The 20,836-nt window shown below is 39.0% G+C and overlaps 1 protein-coding gene across 2 annotated transcripts in view; it reads right to left on the reverse strand.

The window, feature by feature from the left end:
- Positions 1-20,836, reverse strand: part of APH1B (aph-1 homolog B, gamma-secretase subunit) — a 79,080-nt gene that overhangs the window by 24,573 nt on the left and 33,671 nt on the right. The window contains exon 6 of one of the 2 annotated variants that reach the window (XM_030317987.1): positions 15,574-15,768. In XM_030317987.1, the coding sequence (XP_030173847.1) occupies positions 15,601-15,768 (168 nt within the window). In that variant the 3' untranslated portion in view covers positions 15,574-15,600. Of the gene's footprint in view, positions 1-12,208; positions 15,769-20,836 lie in introns of those variants that run through there. The other variant, XM_030317986.1, reaches the window with a different exon arrangement.

Raw genomic sequence — 20,836 nt, forward strand, 5'->3', positions numbered from 1 at the left:
CTGGGACAAACTGGTGTCAGACAAACTGGTGTTTGAAGTGGGGGCAGTCTTGTGGGATTGAGCCTTTAACCTGTGGGTCTGGGGAGTTAGTTAGAAATGAGTTAAATTATAGAACATCTACACAGTGTCCACTGAGAACTGGAGAATTGCTTGGTGTGGAAAACCTCACACATTTTGTCAGAACAGCAATTTCCTCGATCTCTCCTCTATCATTCAAAGTAATTTCCAACTGCCTTCCTTTCTCACACCTCCTTATTCAAAAGCAAAAATTCAATGAATAACTACTGTCTGCTAAGCATAGATTAAGTGATGGAGATTCAAACATGATTTAGATAGAGTTCCTATATTCGGTGACAATTGGTATCACAGTCTCTTTTGGGGAAGCAAGCAGAAAACACTAAACATAATATATAGAAGAGTAATATGAAAAGAATACTATGTACCTATCAACAGAAGAATGGATAAACAAACTGTATATCCAAAAGATGGAATGGTATTTAGCAAAAAGTTGTAAATTACTGATATACACAAAAACATGGATCAGTTTCAGAAAATTATGTTGGATGAAAGAAGTCAGACACAAAAGAGTACATTTAGTGTCATTCCATTTATATGAAGTTCAAAACAAGTGAAACTAATCTATGGCGATAGAAGTTGTAACTGGCAATTACCTCTGTGGAAGGTGGGGTGAATAGACTAGAAAGGAGCATGAGGAAACCACCTGGGGAAAGGCAATGTTCCATATCTTGATAGATGTGGTGTTTACCAAATAGGTGTATCCGTTTGTCAAAACTCATCCAATTGTATACTCTAAATCTGTGCATTTTATCATATGTAAATTATTCCTTGATTTAAGAAAATACATGCTGAAGGATAACAGTGGAGAAAGCCATTTGTTTTGAGTCTAACCAGGAAGGACTTCACGAAGGGTAAAATTTGAGCAGGACCTTGAAGGAGGAATAGGATGCTTTCTGGTTGAAACTGAAAACAAAAGCAAAAAGGTGGAGGTGTGAAAGTCCACAGTGGATAATAAGAGCTCTCAGGGATGTGTTTGAGAACATCTGAGAAACAAAGATAGGGAACAAGTGGTTGGGATCAGATTGTGAAAGGCCTCGAATGATACCCACTTTCTAATAAGGACAACAAAAATCATGAAAGGGCTTATCATTTTGTCTGATTACACAAACAATATATGCTAATTAAAAAATACAAATATATTGTATAAAACCAAAAGTCCCCCATAATCCTAACTCCTAAAATAAAATTGCTAGTAATTTAGGTTTTATCTTTCTGGCTTTATGTAAGTGTGTGCATATTTAATATTTATTTAAATTTTTAATAAAATGGACTAATAGGATACATATTGCATACTTTACAAGGGCTAGGAACATACCTAGCCTAAGAAATATGTGCTGAATGGAAGAATGGTCTATACCTTGCTTTTGTTTCCTAATAAAACAAAGAACATCCTCATTCTTTTTAATGGCTATAAAGTATTCTGCTCCTTGAGGCAAAGCTGTACTGACAGACATTGCAAATTCCTTACCTTCCAGTACTAATGCAAGATTCTTTTGCACTTGGATATATTTTAATAGGATAAATTCCCAGAAAAGGAACTGCTGGCTCAAAATATGCATATCTCAACATTTTATAGATACAATAAATTTTGCTAAATTACCACCCAAAAGGTTGTACTAATTTGCTCTCTCACAACATGCTGTTTCCACCATATGTTCAACCACCCTTGATATTATCAATCTTTTTCACCTTTGACAATCTGATAAATCTAAAAATTGTGTTTTTTTTTATTATTAATAGTTTAGCATTTTATCTTATGTTTGTTGGCTATTACATTTACATACTGTGAATTATCTGTTGACCTCCTTTGATCACTTCACTAAATCAGTCATCTTTTTATTTATAGAAGCTTCTTATATATTATAGGTGGCAATTCTTTGTAATATATGCCAAAGATATTTCTCCCAGTCTTCTTCTTTAGGGTATCTTTTGCTGTTTTAAATTTTATGCAGTTAAATCCATCCATTTTCCCCCTTTGTGATTTATAGTAAAGTGCTGAGAAATACTCTATCTACCTTAAGATTATGAAACCACAGTTAACCCGTGAACAGCACAAGTTTGAACTGTGCTGGTCCACTTACAGGCAGATTTTTTTCCATAAATTTATTGAAAAAATTTTGGAGACTTGCAACAATTTAAAAAAACTTAGACAACTGCATAGCCTAGAAATATAAAAAAAATTAAGAAAATGTTAGGTATGTCATGCATACAAAAGATGTAGATAATGGTCTACTTTATCATTTATTTCCATGAAAAATACACAAATCTATCATAAAAAGTTAAAGTTTACCTACATGGCGCCATTAGTCAGGAGAAATGTAAACACACAAAAATGCAGCATTAAATCTTAACTGCATAAAATTAACTGCAATACATAGCGTACTACTGTAATAGTTCACAGCCACCTCCTGTTGCTATTGAGGTGGACTCAAGCATTGCAAGCATCTGCTTAAAACGCTGTGTGAAGCTAACTGTCTCTGCATGACCAATTTACCTCTCCAGTATTTTTGCGTATCACAGTAAAAAGTGATCTCTCTCAGGTCTCACATAGTTTTCACTATGTTTAGTGCAATACTATAAACCTTGAATACCACTACAGGACCCTTCTGAAGTACCACTAAGTAATGCTGGAAACATTGCCAAGAAAAAGAAGTCATGACGTTACAAGAAAAAGTGGAATTGCACCATACTTTGAGGTCTGCAGCTGCGGTTGCCTGCTTTTTCAAGGCAAATTAATCCAGTGTAAGGACCATTGTGGGAAACAACAACAACAACAAAACCAAAATTCACAAAGCTGTCACTGCAGCTATGCCAGCAGGTGCAAAAAATCTTGCACTTTTTTGCAAACACCTTTATCTTGTACTGAAAATGCATCCTTAATGTGAGTGCAGGCTTGCTATAAGAAAGGCATTCCTATATACTCTAATCATGATTTGAGAAAAAGAAAAGTGATTATGTGACAACTCAGAGCAAAAGGAAGGTGAAGGATCGAAAGCTGGAAAATTTAATGCCAGCAGAGTGGTTTGATACTTTTAGAAAGAGGTTTGGCTTAAAAAGTGTCAAGATAACAAGAGAAACAGCTTCTGCCAACCAAGAGGCAACAGATGAGCTCCTAGTCACCGTTAAGAAAATCACTGTTGAAAAAAGAATTATCTGCCTGAACAGGTTTTTAATACAGACAAAAGTGCTCTATTCTAGGGGGGAAGAAAAAGCCACAAAGGGCATTTCTTTTTTTTTTTTTTTTTAATTTTTTTTTTCAACGTTTATTTATTTTTGGGACAGAGCGAGACAGAGCATGAACGGGGGAGGGGCAGAGAGAGAGGGAGACACAGAATCGGAAACAGGCTCCAGGCTCTGAGCCATCAGCCCAGAGCCTGACGCGGGGCTCGAACTCACGGACCGCGAGATCGTGACCTGGCTGAAGTCGGACGCTTAACCGACTGCGCCACCCAGGCGCCCCAAAGGGCATTTCTTAATAAAGAATTAAGCAACAGGATTTAAGGCAGGAAGGAATAGGCTACCTCTACTGTTCTGTGCAGATGCAGTCAGGGTTGTCCTTATCTGTAATGCTACTCAGCTCAGAGCCTTGAAGGGAAAAAAAGACCAGGTGCCAATCTTTTGGTTATACGACAAGAGGACAACAGAACTCTTTTTCTGGATTGGTTCCATCAATGTTCCTGAAGTTAGGGAGTACCTTGCCAGTAAGTGACAGCCAGGCTTTTTTTTTTTTAATGTTTATTTTTTTTTTTGTAATCTCTGCACCCAATGTGGGGCTTGAACTCACCACCCCAAGATCAAGAACTGCATGCTGTTCCTACTGAGCCAGACAGGATCTCTAGTAAGTGACTGCCTTTTAAAGTTCTTATGATACTGGACAATGTCCCTACTCACCAGAACTCCATGAGCTCAACACAGAAGGCATCAAAGTGGTTTACTTACCCACAAAACACAATTATCTCTAATTCAGTCTCTAGATCAGGGGGTCATTAAGACCTTTAGGGTTCATTATACATAATACTCTATGGAAAGGATTGTCAACACTATGGAAAAGAACCCTGAAAGGGAAAACATTATGAAAGTCTGGCAGGATCACATCATCGAAGATTCAATCATTGTTATAGAAAAAGCCATGAAAGCATCAAGCCAGGAACAATAAATTCCTGCTGGAGAAAGCTGTGCTCAGATGTTAAACATGACTTCAAAGGATTTACAACAGGGCCAGTCCTAGAGATTATATATGGCAAAAAAAGGTGGAGGGTGAGAGTTTCAAGGATCTTAGAGAAATTCAAGAGCTAATAGACCACACCAGAAAAATGAACAGAAGACAACTTGATGGAAATGAATGCTTTGGAACTAGTGCCAGATGATGAGAAAGGAAACAAAGAAGGAGTCACAGAAGCCAGAAAACAAGTGGATGTTAGACAATCTGGCAGAAGGGTTCTGATTATTCAAGACTGCTTGTGACTTCTACAACATGGACCCTTCTACGATACAGGCACTGAAACTAAAACAAATGGTGGAAAAACAATTGATACTGGATAGAAACATTTTTAGAGAAATGAAAATACAAAAAGTCAGAAATTGCGATGTATTTCCATAAAGTTACACTGAGTGTGCCTGCCTCTCCTGCCTCCCCTTTGACCTCTCCCACCTCTGCCAGCCCTGAGATAGCAAGGCCGATCCTTCCTTTCTCCACCTCCTCAGCCTACTCAATGTGAAGATGACGAGGATGAAGACCTTTATGGTGATTCACTTCCATTTAATAATCAATCATGCTGTACAGCCAACAAATTTATGTGTTATGTATATATGTGAGTGTCTTCATATGAAAATCTAACAACTGTACAACAATTGTGTGAGACATTTTTGTGTCACCATTACCATCATCGCCTAAGTGTTCATCATGTAGAACACTGCATGTGAAACCTGTATGGGAGTGGAGAGCCTATCCTCACATAGGCATAAGGTGAGTGATATTTAACACAAAGTTAATAATGTGTTAGTTTTCTGTTTTATAATTTTGCTTTCAGGAATTACAGTATGCTTCTTATAATTAGAGAAACTGCGTATCAGCCTATCATCGCAAGCGTTTTTTTTTTTAGCAACAATATTTCCAATACTGTATTATGAATGACTGTAATACTGTAAGCCATAATAATCTTATAACAATTAATTCATCAGAGCGTAGGCTAGGCTACCATGAAGCAATCTTATTGATTACATAAAAATATGGTTACCATAAAGCAATCATATTGCTGCTTCTCAATGCATGAGTTCTTATACCTGTAAATAAATATGAGTTTCTTTTTCACATTATCTTTCATTTTGATGTCTAGTGTGATACATATAACATTTACAGTGTTTTTTATCATTTAAGGCAATATTGATGTAGGTACTGACAATTCATCTTGTAAACAGATGATGTAAACTTACAATGTTAATACGGTACAGTACTATAAATGTATTTTCTCTTATAATTTTTTTCAATTTTATTTTTTTATTTTTTAAAATTTACATCCAATTAGCTAGCATATAGTGCAACAATGATTTCAGAAATAGATTCCTTAATTCCCCTTACCCATTTAGCCCATCCTCCCTCCACCACCCCTCAGTAACCCTCAGTTTGTTCTCCATATTTATGAGTCTCTTCTGTTTTGTCCCCCTCCCTGTTTTTATATTATTTTTGTTTCCCTTTCCTTATGTTCATCTATTTTGTCTCTTAAAGTCCTCATATGAGTGAAGGCATATGATTTTTGCCTTTCTCTAATTTCACTTAGCCTAATACCCTCCAGTTCCATCCATGCAGTTGCAAATGGCAAGATTTCATTCGTTTTGATTGTTGAGTAATCCTGCACTGTATGTGTATATATATATATATATATATATATATATATATATATATACCACATCTTCTTTATCCATTCATCCATCGATGGACATTTGGGCTCTTTCCATACTTTGGCTATTGTCTATAGTATTGCTATAAACATGGGGGTGCATGTGTCCCTTCAAAACAGCACACCTGTATCCCGTGGATAAATGCCTAGTAGTGCAATTGCTGGGTTGTAGGGTAGTTCTGTTTTTAGTTTTTTGAGGAACCTCCATACAGTTTTCCAGAGTGGCTGCACCAGCTTGCATTCCCATTCTCTTATAATTTTTGAATAACATTTTCTTTTCTGTAGCTTACTTTAAGAAAACAGTATGTAATACATATAACACATACAATGTGATAATTGGCTATTTATGTCATCAGTAAGGCTTCCAGTCAACAATAAGGCTAGTGGTAGTTGAGTTTTTAGGGAGTCAAAAGTCATGCACAGATTTTTCAACTGCATGCAGGGGGCGGGTGAGTCAACACCACTACCCCCCCACATTTTTCAAGGATCAACTGTAGTCTAATTTTTTTCTAGTTCTTTTCTAGTTTTACTTCTTGCATTTGAATTTTTAATGTTTAGATTTTGTTTTACAGTAAAAGTGAAAGACCTGGCTGTACATTTTCCCCCCGAATATAATCAAATTATCAAATAGCCCAATTATTGAATAGCTGATTCTTCCCCTGTTAATTTAAAGTGCTGATTTTATTATATACTAGATTTTCATATACACATTGGCCTGCTCCTGAATCTTCTATCCATATCCATTACTGTAGATTTATGGTATATTTTGGTAACTAGTATGATAAACACAGAAATACTATAAATATGCTTTATTCTTTGAATAGACTAGGTAAATTAAGAAACAGGATACAAGATTATTTATCACATAAAAAAGCTTCATGGTGTGTTAAATAGGCATTCAACATGGAGAATATCCTTTTCATTATGACATTTTGTTCAGTTATTATAGAACAGAAAGTTTTGAGTATAATATTGGTTCCATATTAACTGCCTATAAGCACATGGTCAATAAAACGTATACATTTTTGTACTTCTTTTTTTCCTCTGTTTGCTTTGGTTTATTTACTGAATGTAATTTTATATCTGTTGACTCTAACAACAATTTTGGGTTTGTAATTTGAGTGTTTTATTACATTTTTATAATAATTCATTTTTGTTGTATTTTACAAAAGTATTGATCTGCAATGAATTAGAAGGTTTTTTTAAAATGGCCCTTCACTAGTTTGAGAAGCAAACTAGTTCCAGAGAGCCAACCAATTTCAATTTCCAATTGTTTGCTGCTTGTATAGAGAAACATGATTGATTTTTCTATGTTCGTCTTATATCCCATGACCCTACTAAGTTCACTAATTAGTTGTAATCACCTTTCTGTAGCTTCCTTAGGACTTTCTACACTAATAATTCATATTATCTGAAAAAAGAAAATTTCATTTCTTCCTGTTTGATCGATGACTTATTTCCTTTTGTCTTTTTGTACCTCCAGTACAATGTTGAATCAAAGTGGTGAATGTGGACATTCTTGCCTTGTTTTCAATCTTAGTGGAGACGGCATTCAGTACTTTATCATTAGGCATGGCCTTAGATACAGGTTTTACATAGATGTCTTCTTTTCAGGTCAGAGAAATCCCTTTCTATTCCTAGTTTGCTGAGAGTTGTTTATTTTTTATTTAAAAAAAAATTTTTTTTTTCAACGTTTATTTATTTTTGGGACAGAGAGAGACAAAGCATGAACGGGGGAGGGGCAGAGAGAGAGGGAGACACAGAATCGGAAACAGGCTCCAGGCTCTGAGCCATCAGCCCAGAGCCTGACGCGGGGCTCGAACTCACGGACCACGAGATCGTGAGATCGTGACCTGGCTGAAGTCGGACGCTTAACTGACTGCGCCACCCAGGTGCCCCGAGAGTTGTTTAATTTAAAAAAATGGAATTTAGATTTTGTCAAAAGCTTTTTTGGATCTGTTGATATGATCATGTTTGTTTGTTTTAGTCTGTTAACATGGTGAACTGAATGGTATTTATATGTTAAACTAATTTTTATTATTGGAATAACTCCATTTGGTCACATGCATTTTATCTTTTATATATTACTGGATTCAATTTGCCAAAAGACTGCTGAAGATTTTTACATGTTTATACATGTTAGATACTGATCTGTAGCTTTTATTTTTGTTTTCCTTTATAATATCTTTGTCTGGTCTTGTTATCATTGGTAATGCTCATAGAATGAACTGGACAGTGTGCCATCTCTTCTATTTTGTAGAACAGTTTGTGTAGAATCAGTATTGTTTCCTTCTCCTTTTTTCTTTCTGTGTGGTAGAATTCTCCAATGAAGCCTTCTAGGAATTGCCCTCATGAAAACTACAAATTCAATTTCTTTAATAGAGACAGGGGAATTCTGGTTAGCTCCAATAAGCAAAAAGTTTGGAAGCTGTCGCTCCCATCCTTACAACAAGAAAACACTAAACCAATTAACAATCAATAATGCTTTGCACTTCTTAGAGAACTGAGTCTCAGGACACGCCACCACCCTGAAATCTTGAAAGACAGGGGAATCTGCAGAGTCACAACTGAGATTTGCTTACCTAGGGCAGAAGCCACCAGAGTCATAAATAGATAGGGACACTTACAGGCTAATTTTAACAAACTGCTGCAGTCTGAGTGTGTAGTAGCCTAACAGTGAGAAATCCCTAAGACTAGCACACAGTCTTAAGAGGCTCACATTTTTCTAGGTTTTACCTCTAGGAACATGACCACAATCTCATGGACCATCCCCTATGGCTCAGGCAGGGAAAGGATAAGATCAAATATTGTAAATTATGCCCAGTGTTATCCATAACAAAGACTTACTCTCCACAGAAAAAGACCTTATAAGAGCCTTATCCTACCTGGGGGGAAGGCATTCCTCCCACTCTAGCCCTCTTTGGCTTTCCTGTCTTACCCAGGGGGGTAAAAAGTTAAGAGACGCTTAGTTTAAGGATGCAGGCCCACTACAAAATTGAAATTTAATCTTAAGATTATAGGACACCTTCTTTCTCTTAAGTCTTTTACTGTCACACCAATAGGTTTCCAACATAATAACAGTGGATTATAGCTGAAAGAGCTGTAAGACTTAGACTTTCTTTGACAAGGAGCATATAGAGAAGCCCAAAGTCAAGAGGGGAGACCAAAACAGGACACTAGAGGAATCTGAAGCCTCTGGTACTTAGAGCTGCAACAAACATTTAATACAATCCAACTTCTGCTCAGATTAAAATTTACACTAAAAGCCTATTTCAGTTCCTGTTACTCAATATATGGTGTGCAGGTTTAATAAATAATTATCATAGTCTGAAGAGTTATTCAGATTTTCAATTTCTTCTTGGGTGAGTTGTTAAAGCTATTTGTCCATTTCATCTAAGTTTTTAATTTATTGGCATTAGGTTGTTTATAATATTCTATTTTTATTTAATAAACATAGGATCTGTAGTGATAGTCATAATTTGTACCCTCTTTTTTTCCCTTACCAATCTGGCCAGGGCTTTATCAATTGTAGTGATTTTCTCAAAGAGCTAGATTTTTGTTTTATTGAAATTCTCCAGGGGCACCTGGGTGGCTCAGTCGGTTAAGCGGCCGACTTCGGCTCAGGTCATGATCTCGCGGTCCGTGAGTTCGAGCCCCACGTCGGGCTCTGTGCTGACAGCTCAGAGCCTGGAGCCTGTTTCGGATTCTGTGTCTCCCTCTCCCTGACCCTCCCCCGTTCATGCTTTGTCTCTCGCTGTCTCAAAAATAAATAAACGTTAAAAAAAATTTAAAAAAAATTCTCCATTGTTTTTCTGCTTTCTATGTGATTTTTGCTATTCTTTTCATTATTTCCTTTCTTCTGCTTATTTTGTAAACTTCAGTTTGCTCTTTTTCTAGTTTCTTAAGAAAAAGCTTGAAGTCATCTATTTTAAGCATTCTGACTTACCCAATATAAGCATTTAATACTAAAAATTTCACTCTACTCTTCCCTCAGGTACTTTGCTTTGGCAACTATCCTCCCCATCTCCTGCATCAATCAATTTTCCCTTTCCACTAAATAATTCCCATCTTCATACAAACATGTTGTTATAATGATAAATTATGGGGGTTGGGGGGGAAGAAAGACACCCTCTGTTGCCCCCTCATACTCCTCAGGCTATCATCCCATTCCCGTACTACAATTATAATGGTTGTCTGTACCCACTATGCTGTGTCTACGTCCTTATCCCCCAATATTTATAACCCACTCCATTTAGGTGTTCATCCATACAATGAAATTCCATCTCTTCATATGCAATGATCAATTCTCACTTCTCATCTTACTCATTTTTAAAAAAATTTTTTTTCAACGTTTTTATTTATTTTTGGGACAGACAGAGACAGAGCATGAACGGGGGAGGGGCAGAGAGAGAGGGAGACACAGAATCGGAAACAGGCTCCAGGCTCCGAGCCATCAGCCCAGAGCCTGACGCGGGGCTCGAACTCACGGACCGTGAGATCGTGACCTGGCTGAAGTCGGACGCTTAACCGACTGCGCCACCCAGGCGCCCCTCATCTTACTCATTATCCAACAGTATGTGACATACTTTCCCCTCTCAGGCCACCTCCCGGTTTTCCTCCCTCCTTCAGGGCACAATTCCACTTCCCCTCTCCAACCTCTCAGCTGGGAGTTTCCCAGGGTTCAGTCCTCAGTCACACCTTCTCCTCTGGATCTACATCCATTACCCAGGTGCCTTTCATCTACCACTAAAATTGCAAGTATCATGCACTCAAGCTATTCTGTATTATTTCATAATTGGTAGTACATTTTTAGTTGCCTTAAAGTAATATTTATGTGTTTTAATCTGTGCGGTGAGATTATATGTTCCCAGAGAACAAAGATCTCCACGATCTTGTTCTTTTCCATCTTTTTAAAGTATCTAATACAGTGTTCTGTGCGTGCTAGGCCCTGATTAAACACTACAAACTCCATCTCTGATTTTGCTCAAGCACTGAAAAAAGAATGGTTTACTACAAAATCGAAGAAAGGTTTATAGTGATCCACACTCATGCAACATGTACCTTGTATTATTGAGTCTTAAAGCCAGGACCTGCTCAGGGCTCATAATTACAGTTGCCTTAGAATGTGTCAAGTCCCCAATTCTTTTACTAAGACTAAATCCAAAAGCCAGTTAAGTAGCTCCTTCTATTCAACATTTTCAATGAGATGAAGATAAAATATGTACTTCTTTCCATTGGAGGTTTCTCATGTGTTGAGGCTGGTCACAGAGAAATCCTTGTTCCAACTAAATATCAAACAATTAAATTAGAGCCACAGTTTCAGTGGGAAGGGGCCAAAAAATTGTACACAAATCTGGGCTGTTACCTACAGAATGTACATCTCTTCCACTGGCTTACAAGTTACAACCAAAACGCTCTTGGTCTCTGAGGTTATTTCACAGAATAACACAGTCAACATAAACCTGAGCAGCCTCATTTCAAACCAGAGTGAACAGGTATCACATGGTTTGCATTTCAGGCCATAACAATTCTCTTCACAGCCTGTCTGATGGTGAAAGCCAAGCTCAACCCCTCAGCTGCCCTGCCTCCACATCAAGGAGAGAAAAAAACATAAGGACTCTATAGGCTGCTCAGGGTCACTGGGTAGAAAGTAAACTATACTCTCTTTGTCAACCAATTCCCATCTTTAGCCACTATTACATGCTGTTTTATAAATTCATTGTTTTACAATTACTTAGAAAGATGGATGCCTGGGTGGCTTAGTCGGTGAGTGTCCAACTTAGGCTCAGGTCATGATCTCACAGTTTGGTGAGTTCAAGCCCCACATCGGGTTCCACACTGACAGTGCAGAGCCTACTTGGGATTCTCTCTCTCTCCTTCTCTCTCTGTCCCTCCCCTGCTCATGCTCTCCCTCCCTCTCTCTCTCTCTCAAAATAAACTTTTTTAAAAAAATTACTTAGAGGAGATTTTTCAAGGTGATTCTAGGATCTTCAAGAATAATCTTCCACTTGGTTTAGAACACCTCAAAGAACTTCTCTGCACCAAACTGTTTCTGAACACACAGAAATGAAACAGGCCTTAGAAATTTTAAGGTAACAAAGATTTCTCTTTAAAAAGTCTCAGAGCTGACCAGTCATAAACAACAGAATATACAGCCAAGTTTTATAAGAGACAAAAACTGTAACAACACATACTGAAGGATACACTACTCCAAAAAGAGGAAACATGGGAAATGAATAGTGCCAAACAATATTTTTATTGTTCACTGAAAAATACAGGTCTGCAAAGAGTCTATTGCATTGTGTACTGAACGCAAGGCCTGACGTTACAAGGATACATGACATAACAGCGTAACTTATATAAAATGATACATATTGCATACTTACATAAAATGATACATACAGTACCCCACCTCTCTAAACACTAGAATTTAATAGAAGTAAAGCCTTGTATTAAATGAGAACTGTAAACACTGCAATCATAAACAAAATGCTCTAAGCAAAGCACTTTAAAATTGGTTTGTTGTGATACCTACTTGGTCCACCCAGAGTTAGGAATAGCAGGGCCTAAGAAACAGTTAGCTAACGAAAGCTAGCACCTTCAAGGAGCTCTTCCTGGGGATCAGGCTGCCGCTGCCCAAGACAGGCCGCCACCCTGGCCTCCCTGGAGCCCTCAGGCCCATAATGACAGCTAATCCCTGTCTTGGCGCTAGTATGAGGTGACTGGGAAGTGGGAGGAGTAGCAGGTAAGAGGAAGCTTCTGTCAACAATTGCTTATACTGCACCAACTCTATGGATAAGAACACCTAATATTTTTGATGTGAATCTACCACTCTCAGCAAACACCGAAGTGTGATTTAAAATAAAAAGTTAACATTGAGAACAAAAACCATTTTCTAGACAATCTGCCATTATCATCATTTCTTCCTTTCAGCCATGTTTTCATTAGATGCTCTAAAAGAAACTGCTACTTACTATATGACCAGCCAGGTGGGCCAGGATTGAGGTAACAAAACTTCTGCAGTTACAACTACTGACTTAAATGAATACAAAATAAATACAAATTTATTAGAGAGCAACAAAACCAATCTCTATTAATCACATGGCAAAATATTCAAGCACTGCAACAATATTCATATTCCAAGGTCAACTTTAACTCTATAACCCACACTTCCTTCCAAACTGAGAAAGCTTTGTGCAGAGGAAAACATCAATATCAACAAAATATCAATACCACCTCCTCTACAAATACTATCAGGGCTCAGAAGGCTCACCATAGATAACAAATGTTAAAAAAAAAAAAGGCACCTCGATATATACACAGCAACAGAGGAATACTATCCTCTCCTCTCCTTCTGGGTGTCCTTGGCATCAGGCAAATCAGGGCTATTTATGACAACAGTGCCTAAGCTGACTATGGCAATGCTCACATTTTAAGAGAAATCAGGATTACAAAGTTCCTTTATTCATAGGGAGTCAAAAATAATTTCCTCAGACAAGTCTTAGCATCAAAGAAAATTTTCCTCTGGCCTGAGAAATTTTTATAAATAAGATTGTACCATATCCCAGCTTCTTTACTTAATATTAAACTATTAAAGCACAGAGGATATCCTCAGAGGGCAGGAAGGTGTACGACTAATATTCTCGGATTTTTCAATACTTTACAGATCAAATATTTTATCAGACTATCCATTTAAGAGATGTGTAAGTCAATACTAATAACCAACTATGTATTTTTCTTATTCTGTTCATCAAAGAACACCACGTTCCTATAGGAATAAAGGGCAGTTCAGTGGGTATCCTGTTTGCCATAACTCTGCACAGTAAATTTCACTGCTCAGTCTCTATGCCTTTGACTCTTCCTGTGGCTCTTTTCATCTAAGGAAAACTTTGTATAAAGGGGGAAAACTGCAAACTCCAGTGGAAGCGTCGGTATTAGTGTTGTGAAGTGAACTTTAGGGTAATAACTGTAATTGCTATGGGACTGTTTACAGCCTTGCTAGAAATCCTATTTCTCTTGAATCCCTAGATTGAGAAATTCTCATAATTTAAACATGGGGGGAGATTTCACCGATAAAGATCTAGTTCATGTGAAAGGTCTGGCCCCTGGAATGATGTGTGGCTAGCCCAAAACACTGGCCACATTTCCACTTTAGACATGTTCATTATTCTTTCCCATCACAGTACCATTCAATTCTTCCACCTGTCATGGCACTGGTGAGCTCTCTCTCACTGCTGCTCCCATTTCTTTTGGGTGTTCTACTGCACATATGGGATCCATTGAGCTTATCACTTTAATGTGTAGGGAATTTTCATTTCACACCATCCACTCTCTAAAAGCCATTAACTGGGAGCAATTTCTAGTTAGTAAAGGCACAATTCACTGGCATTTCCTCTTTATAAAGGAAATCAAAAGGGCTGCTCAGAAGCTGAACACCTTGGGTATTCCTATAAAGGGAGTGTTGTATCTGCTACTAAAACCCAGAGACATTTGCTAGCTCTAAAGATTATACGGATTCTGTAAAAGCATCGATTTGGCAGTTTAAGACATATTTCTAATTCTGCACTACATCACTTGGTGAGGAGGAGGAAGTACTGGTTAGTATCACAGGAGCAAATTTAAAGTGTCAACATCATTCTACTGGCTTGTTTTCCTCATGCTTTTGAACTTTCACCAGCTCTAGTGAAGCGTGTCCCAGGGTACATCACTCAGCAACCTGCAGAAATGCTCAGAGATAGAACAATGGACTTCACCCCAACTAGCCCAGCTGGTTGCTAGCACTCAGCTGGTAAACACTGCCTCGGGGCACAGCTCACTGAAAAGCCTTAAACCCAGGAAAGATTTACGGAAGTTGCACAAAAATTCTTGGTTTATAATACCTTCCCAGAAATCAGAAAATAATTGATTTTTAGGTAAAGAAACTGAATCTACGCTCACGAACAAAGTAACGCCTCAAAAAGCAGAATCCAGAATGTAAAACTACAGGAAAAAATGCAGCTTGTTAATCACTAGCTTACTTTGGCTAAATTATCATAGTAAGTCAGTGCAATTTACTATTGCATTTAGAAGCACAACCTACCATGTTCTCATAAATTTAGGGTATAATAAAGAACATGAAAAGTTCACAGGGGTGAGAGCCCTTTAGCGTTTTGTGACTTCATAACTTAAAAAGACAAAGGCTAAGCAGGATCTGACAGTCAGAGATTTACCTGCTCAGCACAAGCTGAGTTGAGAGACGGCTAAACATCGGACTTTTATTCATTTATGGTGTTCTCAGAAAGTTCCTATGTGGACACTGATGATTATCAGCCTGGCTGCACATCAGAGTCATCTGGGAAAAGCTTTTAAAAATGACCAAATGCCCAGACCAATTATATGTGGAGGGTGAAGCCCAGATGTCAATATTCTTTACGCTTCCCCAAGGGATTCGATTCTAATGTATAGCCAGGATGTGTACATCCACTGCTGTATCCTTCCAGAGATGTTGCATGAAGTCATATTTTATTTATCTAGAGGGTTTTGTTTTTTCTAAATCCCACCAGGAAAAGGAATTTTTAGAAAAAGGCACAGTTGTGCTTCCTCTAAAGATGCAGCTTACTGTTTGGCAGGTGCTGGTTGTCAGAGGTTATCTGGAACGCTGATTGAAAAGGAGGAAGTCCTTGTCTTGGCAGAGTAGGCACAGTTTCAGGCTTCGGCAGCTGCCGCCAGCAACAAAGAATGCCCAAATGCCCATGAGTACCACAATTATATATGTTGACACCAGATTTATTCCATAATGAGGACTTATGAAGGTCTGCAAAAGGAAAATAAAGCAGTTTGGGTAATAACAGCAAGCTTATTAAACATGTAGAGTAACCAAAGATAAAGGAAAATCTAGGATACTTTGAACAGCTGGGGTGTGTTTCAACAGACATATGATGTATGTCATGTATTGCGGAGTTCCACAAAGACAAACAGAACTAACCTAGTCAACAGACGCTAACCCATAGGTGTGTGCTTTGCAATATTTAATGCCAAACCTAGAGGGTAATTAGAAGTCAGCATCTAATGGAATACCCAAGAGAAGATACATGTTATATAATCTGGGCCCAGTTTATAATAATTTCTGTGTTAGCTGGCTCTTAATATTTGCAAGAAAGTAGGACACGTCCAAGTTACTTTAGTATGAACCTTTAGTATTTAAGGGAACAAGAGGGCACAGCATTTCTTTTTCAGCTGCATAATTGCTGACACTTCCAAAAGTTTATTTAAAAAACAATGATGAAAAGCCAAGAGGTACTCACACAACAGTGAAGACCAAAGTATCTACCTACTGGAGCTTATATGCTAGGAAGAGAGACAAGTAATGAAAGAACAAATAAATGAATTAAATAATTACACATTGTGATGAATGCTAGACAGAATAATTCTAATTGTGATGGTGCCAGGATAAGTAAGAATAAGGTGGTCTACTGAGGTTGCTCAGGGGAGGTCCTGAGTAAGTGGCACGTAAAGTGAGACACATAGTTGGGAGGAGAGAGCCAGCCTCATGTAGACTGAGGGAGGGAATGACAGTAAAGCAAAGAATTTGGGGCAGCTGAGAACCTGAGAGAGGGCTATGACTGATGTGTAGGGATGGAGAGGCAGCACAAGAGATGAGGCATCAGAGAGGAAGGCAGGGACCAGCTATGTAGCATATGGGTAAGGAGTGTAAATTTTATCCTCAGTGCAAAAGAGGGTCACAGAACAGGCTTACATGGAGGGCTGAACGACTTGGCTTAGATGTTTAAAACTGCAGAGAATGGATTAAAGGAGGCAATTGTGAAAGCAGGGAGACTCATTGGGAAGATTCTGCACTGGTTGATGAAATCAGGGTGGTGGCAGTAGAGATGGAGAGAGTGGGCAGTACGAACTGACAGGACTTGCTGATGGATGCAATGTGAGGGAAAGGGGGAGGCCAAAATGACTTCCAGGTTTCTGGCTCTTGGTAAATGATGGTGCTATTTAAGGAGATGACAAAGACTTGAGGAAGACCAGGCTCGAAATGATGGGTAAGAATCAAGTCCAATAAGGACACGCTAAGAGTGAAATGCCTGTGAGATTTCAAAGGACGGAATGTCAGGTAAACATTAGGTATATGAGCATGGGGCTCAGAGGAGAGGCCTAGGCTAGAAAGAGGAATACAAAAGCACAGTCCATAAGCATAAAATTTAAAAATTTAAAAAATTTTAACTTATTTTTATTTTATTATTATTTTTTAGAGTTCTCTCTAAAAAAGAGACAGAGAGAGAATGTGTGTGTGTGTGTGTGTGTGTGTGTGAGAGAGAGAGAGAGAGAGAGAGAGAGAGAGAGAGAGAGAGAGAGAGAGAATCTTAAGCAGGACCCATACCCAGTGCAGCGCCCAATATGGGGCTTAATTCCATGACCCTGGGATCATAACCTGAGCTGAAATCAAGAGTCAGATACTCAACTGACTGAGCCATCCAGGCACCCCCATAGATGGTATTTAAAGCCATGTCTCTGGGGCGCCTGGGTGGCGCAGTCGGTTAAGCGTCCGACTTCAGCCAGGTCACGATCTCGCGGTCTGTGAGTTCGAGCCCCGCGTCGGGCTCTGGGCTGATGGCTCAGAGCCTGGAGCCTGTTTCCGATTCTGTGTCTCCCTCTCTCTCTGCCCCTCCCCCGTTCATGCTCTGTCTCTCTCTGTCCCAAAAATAAATAAAAAACGTTGAAAAAAAAAAAATTTTAAAGCCATGTCTCTACCCAGGGAGCTACTGTAGAAAGAAGGGAAAGGAGAAGAATAAGCCCTGAGAACATTTATAGATTGTTTGTGCTGCTTAGTATTACAGGAGCAAATTAAAAGTGTCAACACCTTTCTATTAGCTTGACTTTTTTTTTTTGTTTACATTTTTTTTAATGTTTATTTATTTTTGGGAGACAGAGAGACAGAGTGCAAGCAGGAGAGGGGCAGACAGAGAGGGAGACACAGAATGTGAAGCAGGCTCCAGGCTCTGAGCCATCAGCACAGAGCCCGACACAGGGCTCGAACCCATGAAGCACGGGATCATGACCTGAGCCAAAGTCGGACATTCAACCGACTGAGCCACCCAGGTACCCCAATCTGTTAGCTTGACTTGTACTGAGAGAGTCAGCAAAGGGGTCTGAGAAGAGCAAACAGTGAGGTAAAAGAAAAATCAGGACAGTGTGATATAGCAGTCAAAAGAGGAAAATGTTTCACAGGGGGTGAACTCTTTTAAAGGCTGCTTAAATGAAAAAAAAAAAAAAAACCAAAACACCAATGTCCATCAGATTTGGAGAAACGAAAGTCTGTTTTGACCTTGACAAGTGCAATCTTGGAAGAGTGGCTGAGGAGCACCTGGGTGGCTCCAGCTGGGATGCTGGATGAGTTCCAGCCCAGCATCGTTCTCTGTGCTCACAGCACAGAGCCTGCTTCAGATCCTCTGTCTCCCTCTCTCTGCCCCTCCCCTACCTGTGCTCACTCTCTCTCTCTCAAAAGTAAATAAATGTTAAAAAAAATTTAAGAACAACAACAACAACAACAACAACAACAAAGAAGGTGGTTGAGCAGAAGCCAGACTGGATTAGAAGCAGGAGAGGTGAAGAAGTGGAGACAAAATTAGTGGACATAACTCTGAGAAATTTGGCTGTGATGTGGAAGAGAAAAAAAAGGAGTGAAGGCTAGGAGGGGGAAAGGCAAGAGGAGAGGTGTTTTTTTTTTTTTTGTTTTGTTTTTAAAGATATGACTACATGGGGGCATTTGGGTAGCTCAAGTGGTTGAGCGTCTGACTCTTGATTTCGGGTCAGGTCATGATTCCAGAGTTATGGGATGGAACCCTGCATTGGGCTCTGAACTAAGCATGGAGCCTACCTAAGATATAGTCTCTCTCTCTCTCTCTCTCTCTCTCTCTCTCTCTCTCCACCCCCCCCCCCACCTCACTCCCCTGCTTATGCTCTCTAAAAAAAAAAAAAAAAAAAAAAAGCAAAAAGATATGTCTGTATGTTGATGAAAAGAGGGAAAAGCTGGTGGTATGGGATAAAGGGCACAATCAGAGGAGTGAAGTCCTTAAACGAGAACTGGATCTGGTGGCCAGGAGGAGGGACTGGCCTTTGACAGAAAGAGGGATACTTCCTTTACTGGGCCAGGGTAAGATAAGGAGATGGGTTCCCACGTAAGCCAGCACTTACACGTACCAAAGGGGAGAATCTGATTGGGTCAACTTGCCACCATACACCTTTGCCAATAAGGGGCTTCAGGGGAAGTGCCTCTACGGCTCCTCACTGTCCTTACCCTCACCATACCTGTACGTGACCCCACCTATCAGCTCTGGCCAGGAAAATGGGCTGATTTTGCAGGTAGCTACTTATGCAGAAAAAGTACTTTTCTCAAGAGGCATTGGTGGGTATGACAGGCACTGAGCATTTTCTGGATTCTTCAGAATAATTCTTTACCTCAAATCCACTGAATTTTAATTTATTTTACAGGGTGCTAAGCTCTTTTGTATTTCTCTTTAGCTTCTTTAAATTTTTTTTCTCTTTTAAACAATTAAAAAAGCAGCTGTGATTGTTGCAAAAAATTAGAATACACAAATGAGTAAAATAAACAAATTTTAAAACTTGAAATTCAGATAGGTTAGTATTTATTGAACAGAACACAAAAACTGCAAACCATAAAGAAAAACTGATTAAACTACATTAGAATGAGGAACTTTGCTTATAAAAAAAAGACAACAGTATGAGGAGATAAAGATAAACCATAGTACAGGAGAAGTTATTTACAATATGTATATCTGACAAAGACGTTTTGTCAGAGAACATAAAGAGAACTCCTAAAAATCAAAATGATTTATAGGCAAAAGATTTGAATAGGCACTTCACAAAAGAATTATCCAGGGGCGCCTGGGTGACTCAGTCAGTTGAGCGTCTGACTTGATTTCAGCTCAAGTCATAATCTCACAATTTGTGGGATCGAGCCCTGAGTTGGGCTCTGTGCTGACAGCATGGAGCCTGCTTGGGATTTTCTATCTCCCTCTCTCTCTCTCTCTGCCCCTCCCTTGCTCACATGCGCGCGCGCGCTCTCTCGCTCGCTCTCTCTCTCTCTCTCTCTCTCTCTCTCACCCCCTCCTCCACTCACATGTGTATGCCTGTTCTTTCTCTTGCTCTCAAAAAAACAGATTTATCCGATGGAAAAAAGACAGTCTCTTTAACAAATGGTGCTGGGAGAACTGGACACAACATACAGAAGAATGAAACTAGACCACTAACTTACACCATTCACAAAAATAAACTCAAAATAGATGAAGGACCTGAATGTGAGACAGGAAACCATCAAAACCCTAGAGGAGAAAGCAGGAAAAAACCTCTCTGACCTCAGCTGCAGCAATTGCTTACTTGACACATCTCCAAAGGCAAGGGAATTAAAAGCAAAAAATGAATTGGGACCTCATCAAGATAAAAAGCTCTGCACTGAAAAGGAAACAATCAATAAAACTAAAAGGCAACCAATGGAATGGGAAAAGATATTTGCAAATGACATATCAGACAAAGGGCTAGTATCGAAAATCTATAAAGAGCTCACCAAACTCCACACCCCAAAAACAAATAATCCAGGGAAGAAATGGGCAGAAGACATGAATAGACACTTCTCTAAAGAAGACATCCAGATGGCCAAGAGGCACATGAAGAGATGCTCAACGTCACTCCTCATTAGGGAAATACAAATCAAAACCACACTGAGATACCACTTCATGCCAGTCAGAGTGGCTAAAATGAACAAATCAGGGGACTATAGATGCTGGCGAGGATGTTGAGAAACAGGAACCCTCTTGCAATGTTGGTGAGAATGCAAACTGGTACAGCTTCTCTGG

The sequence above is a fragment of the Lynx canadensis genome, chromosome B3, assembly GCF_007474595.2.
Source record: "Lynx canadensis isolate LIC74 chromosome B3, mLynCan4.pri.v2, whole genome shotgun sequence".
NCBI classification, from domain to species: domain Eukaryota; kingdom Metazoa; phylum Chordata; class Mammalia; order Carnivora; family Felidae; genus Lynx; species Lynx canadensis.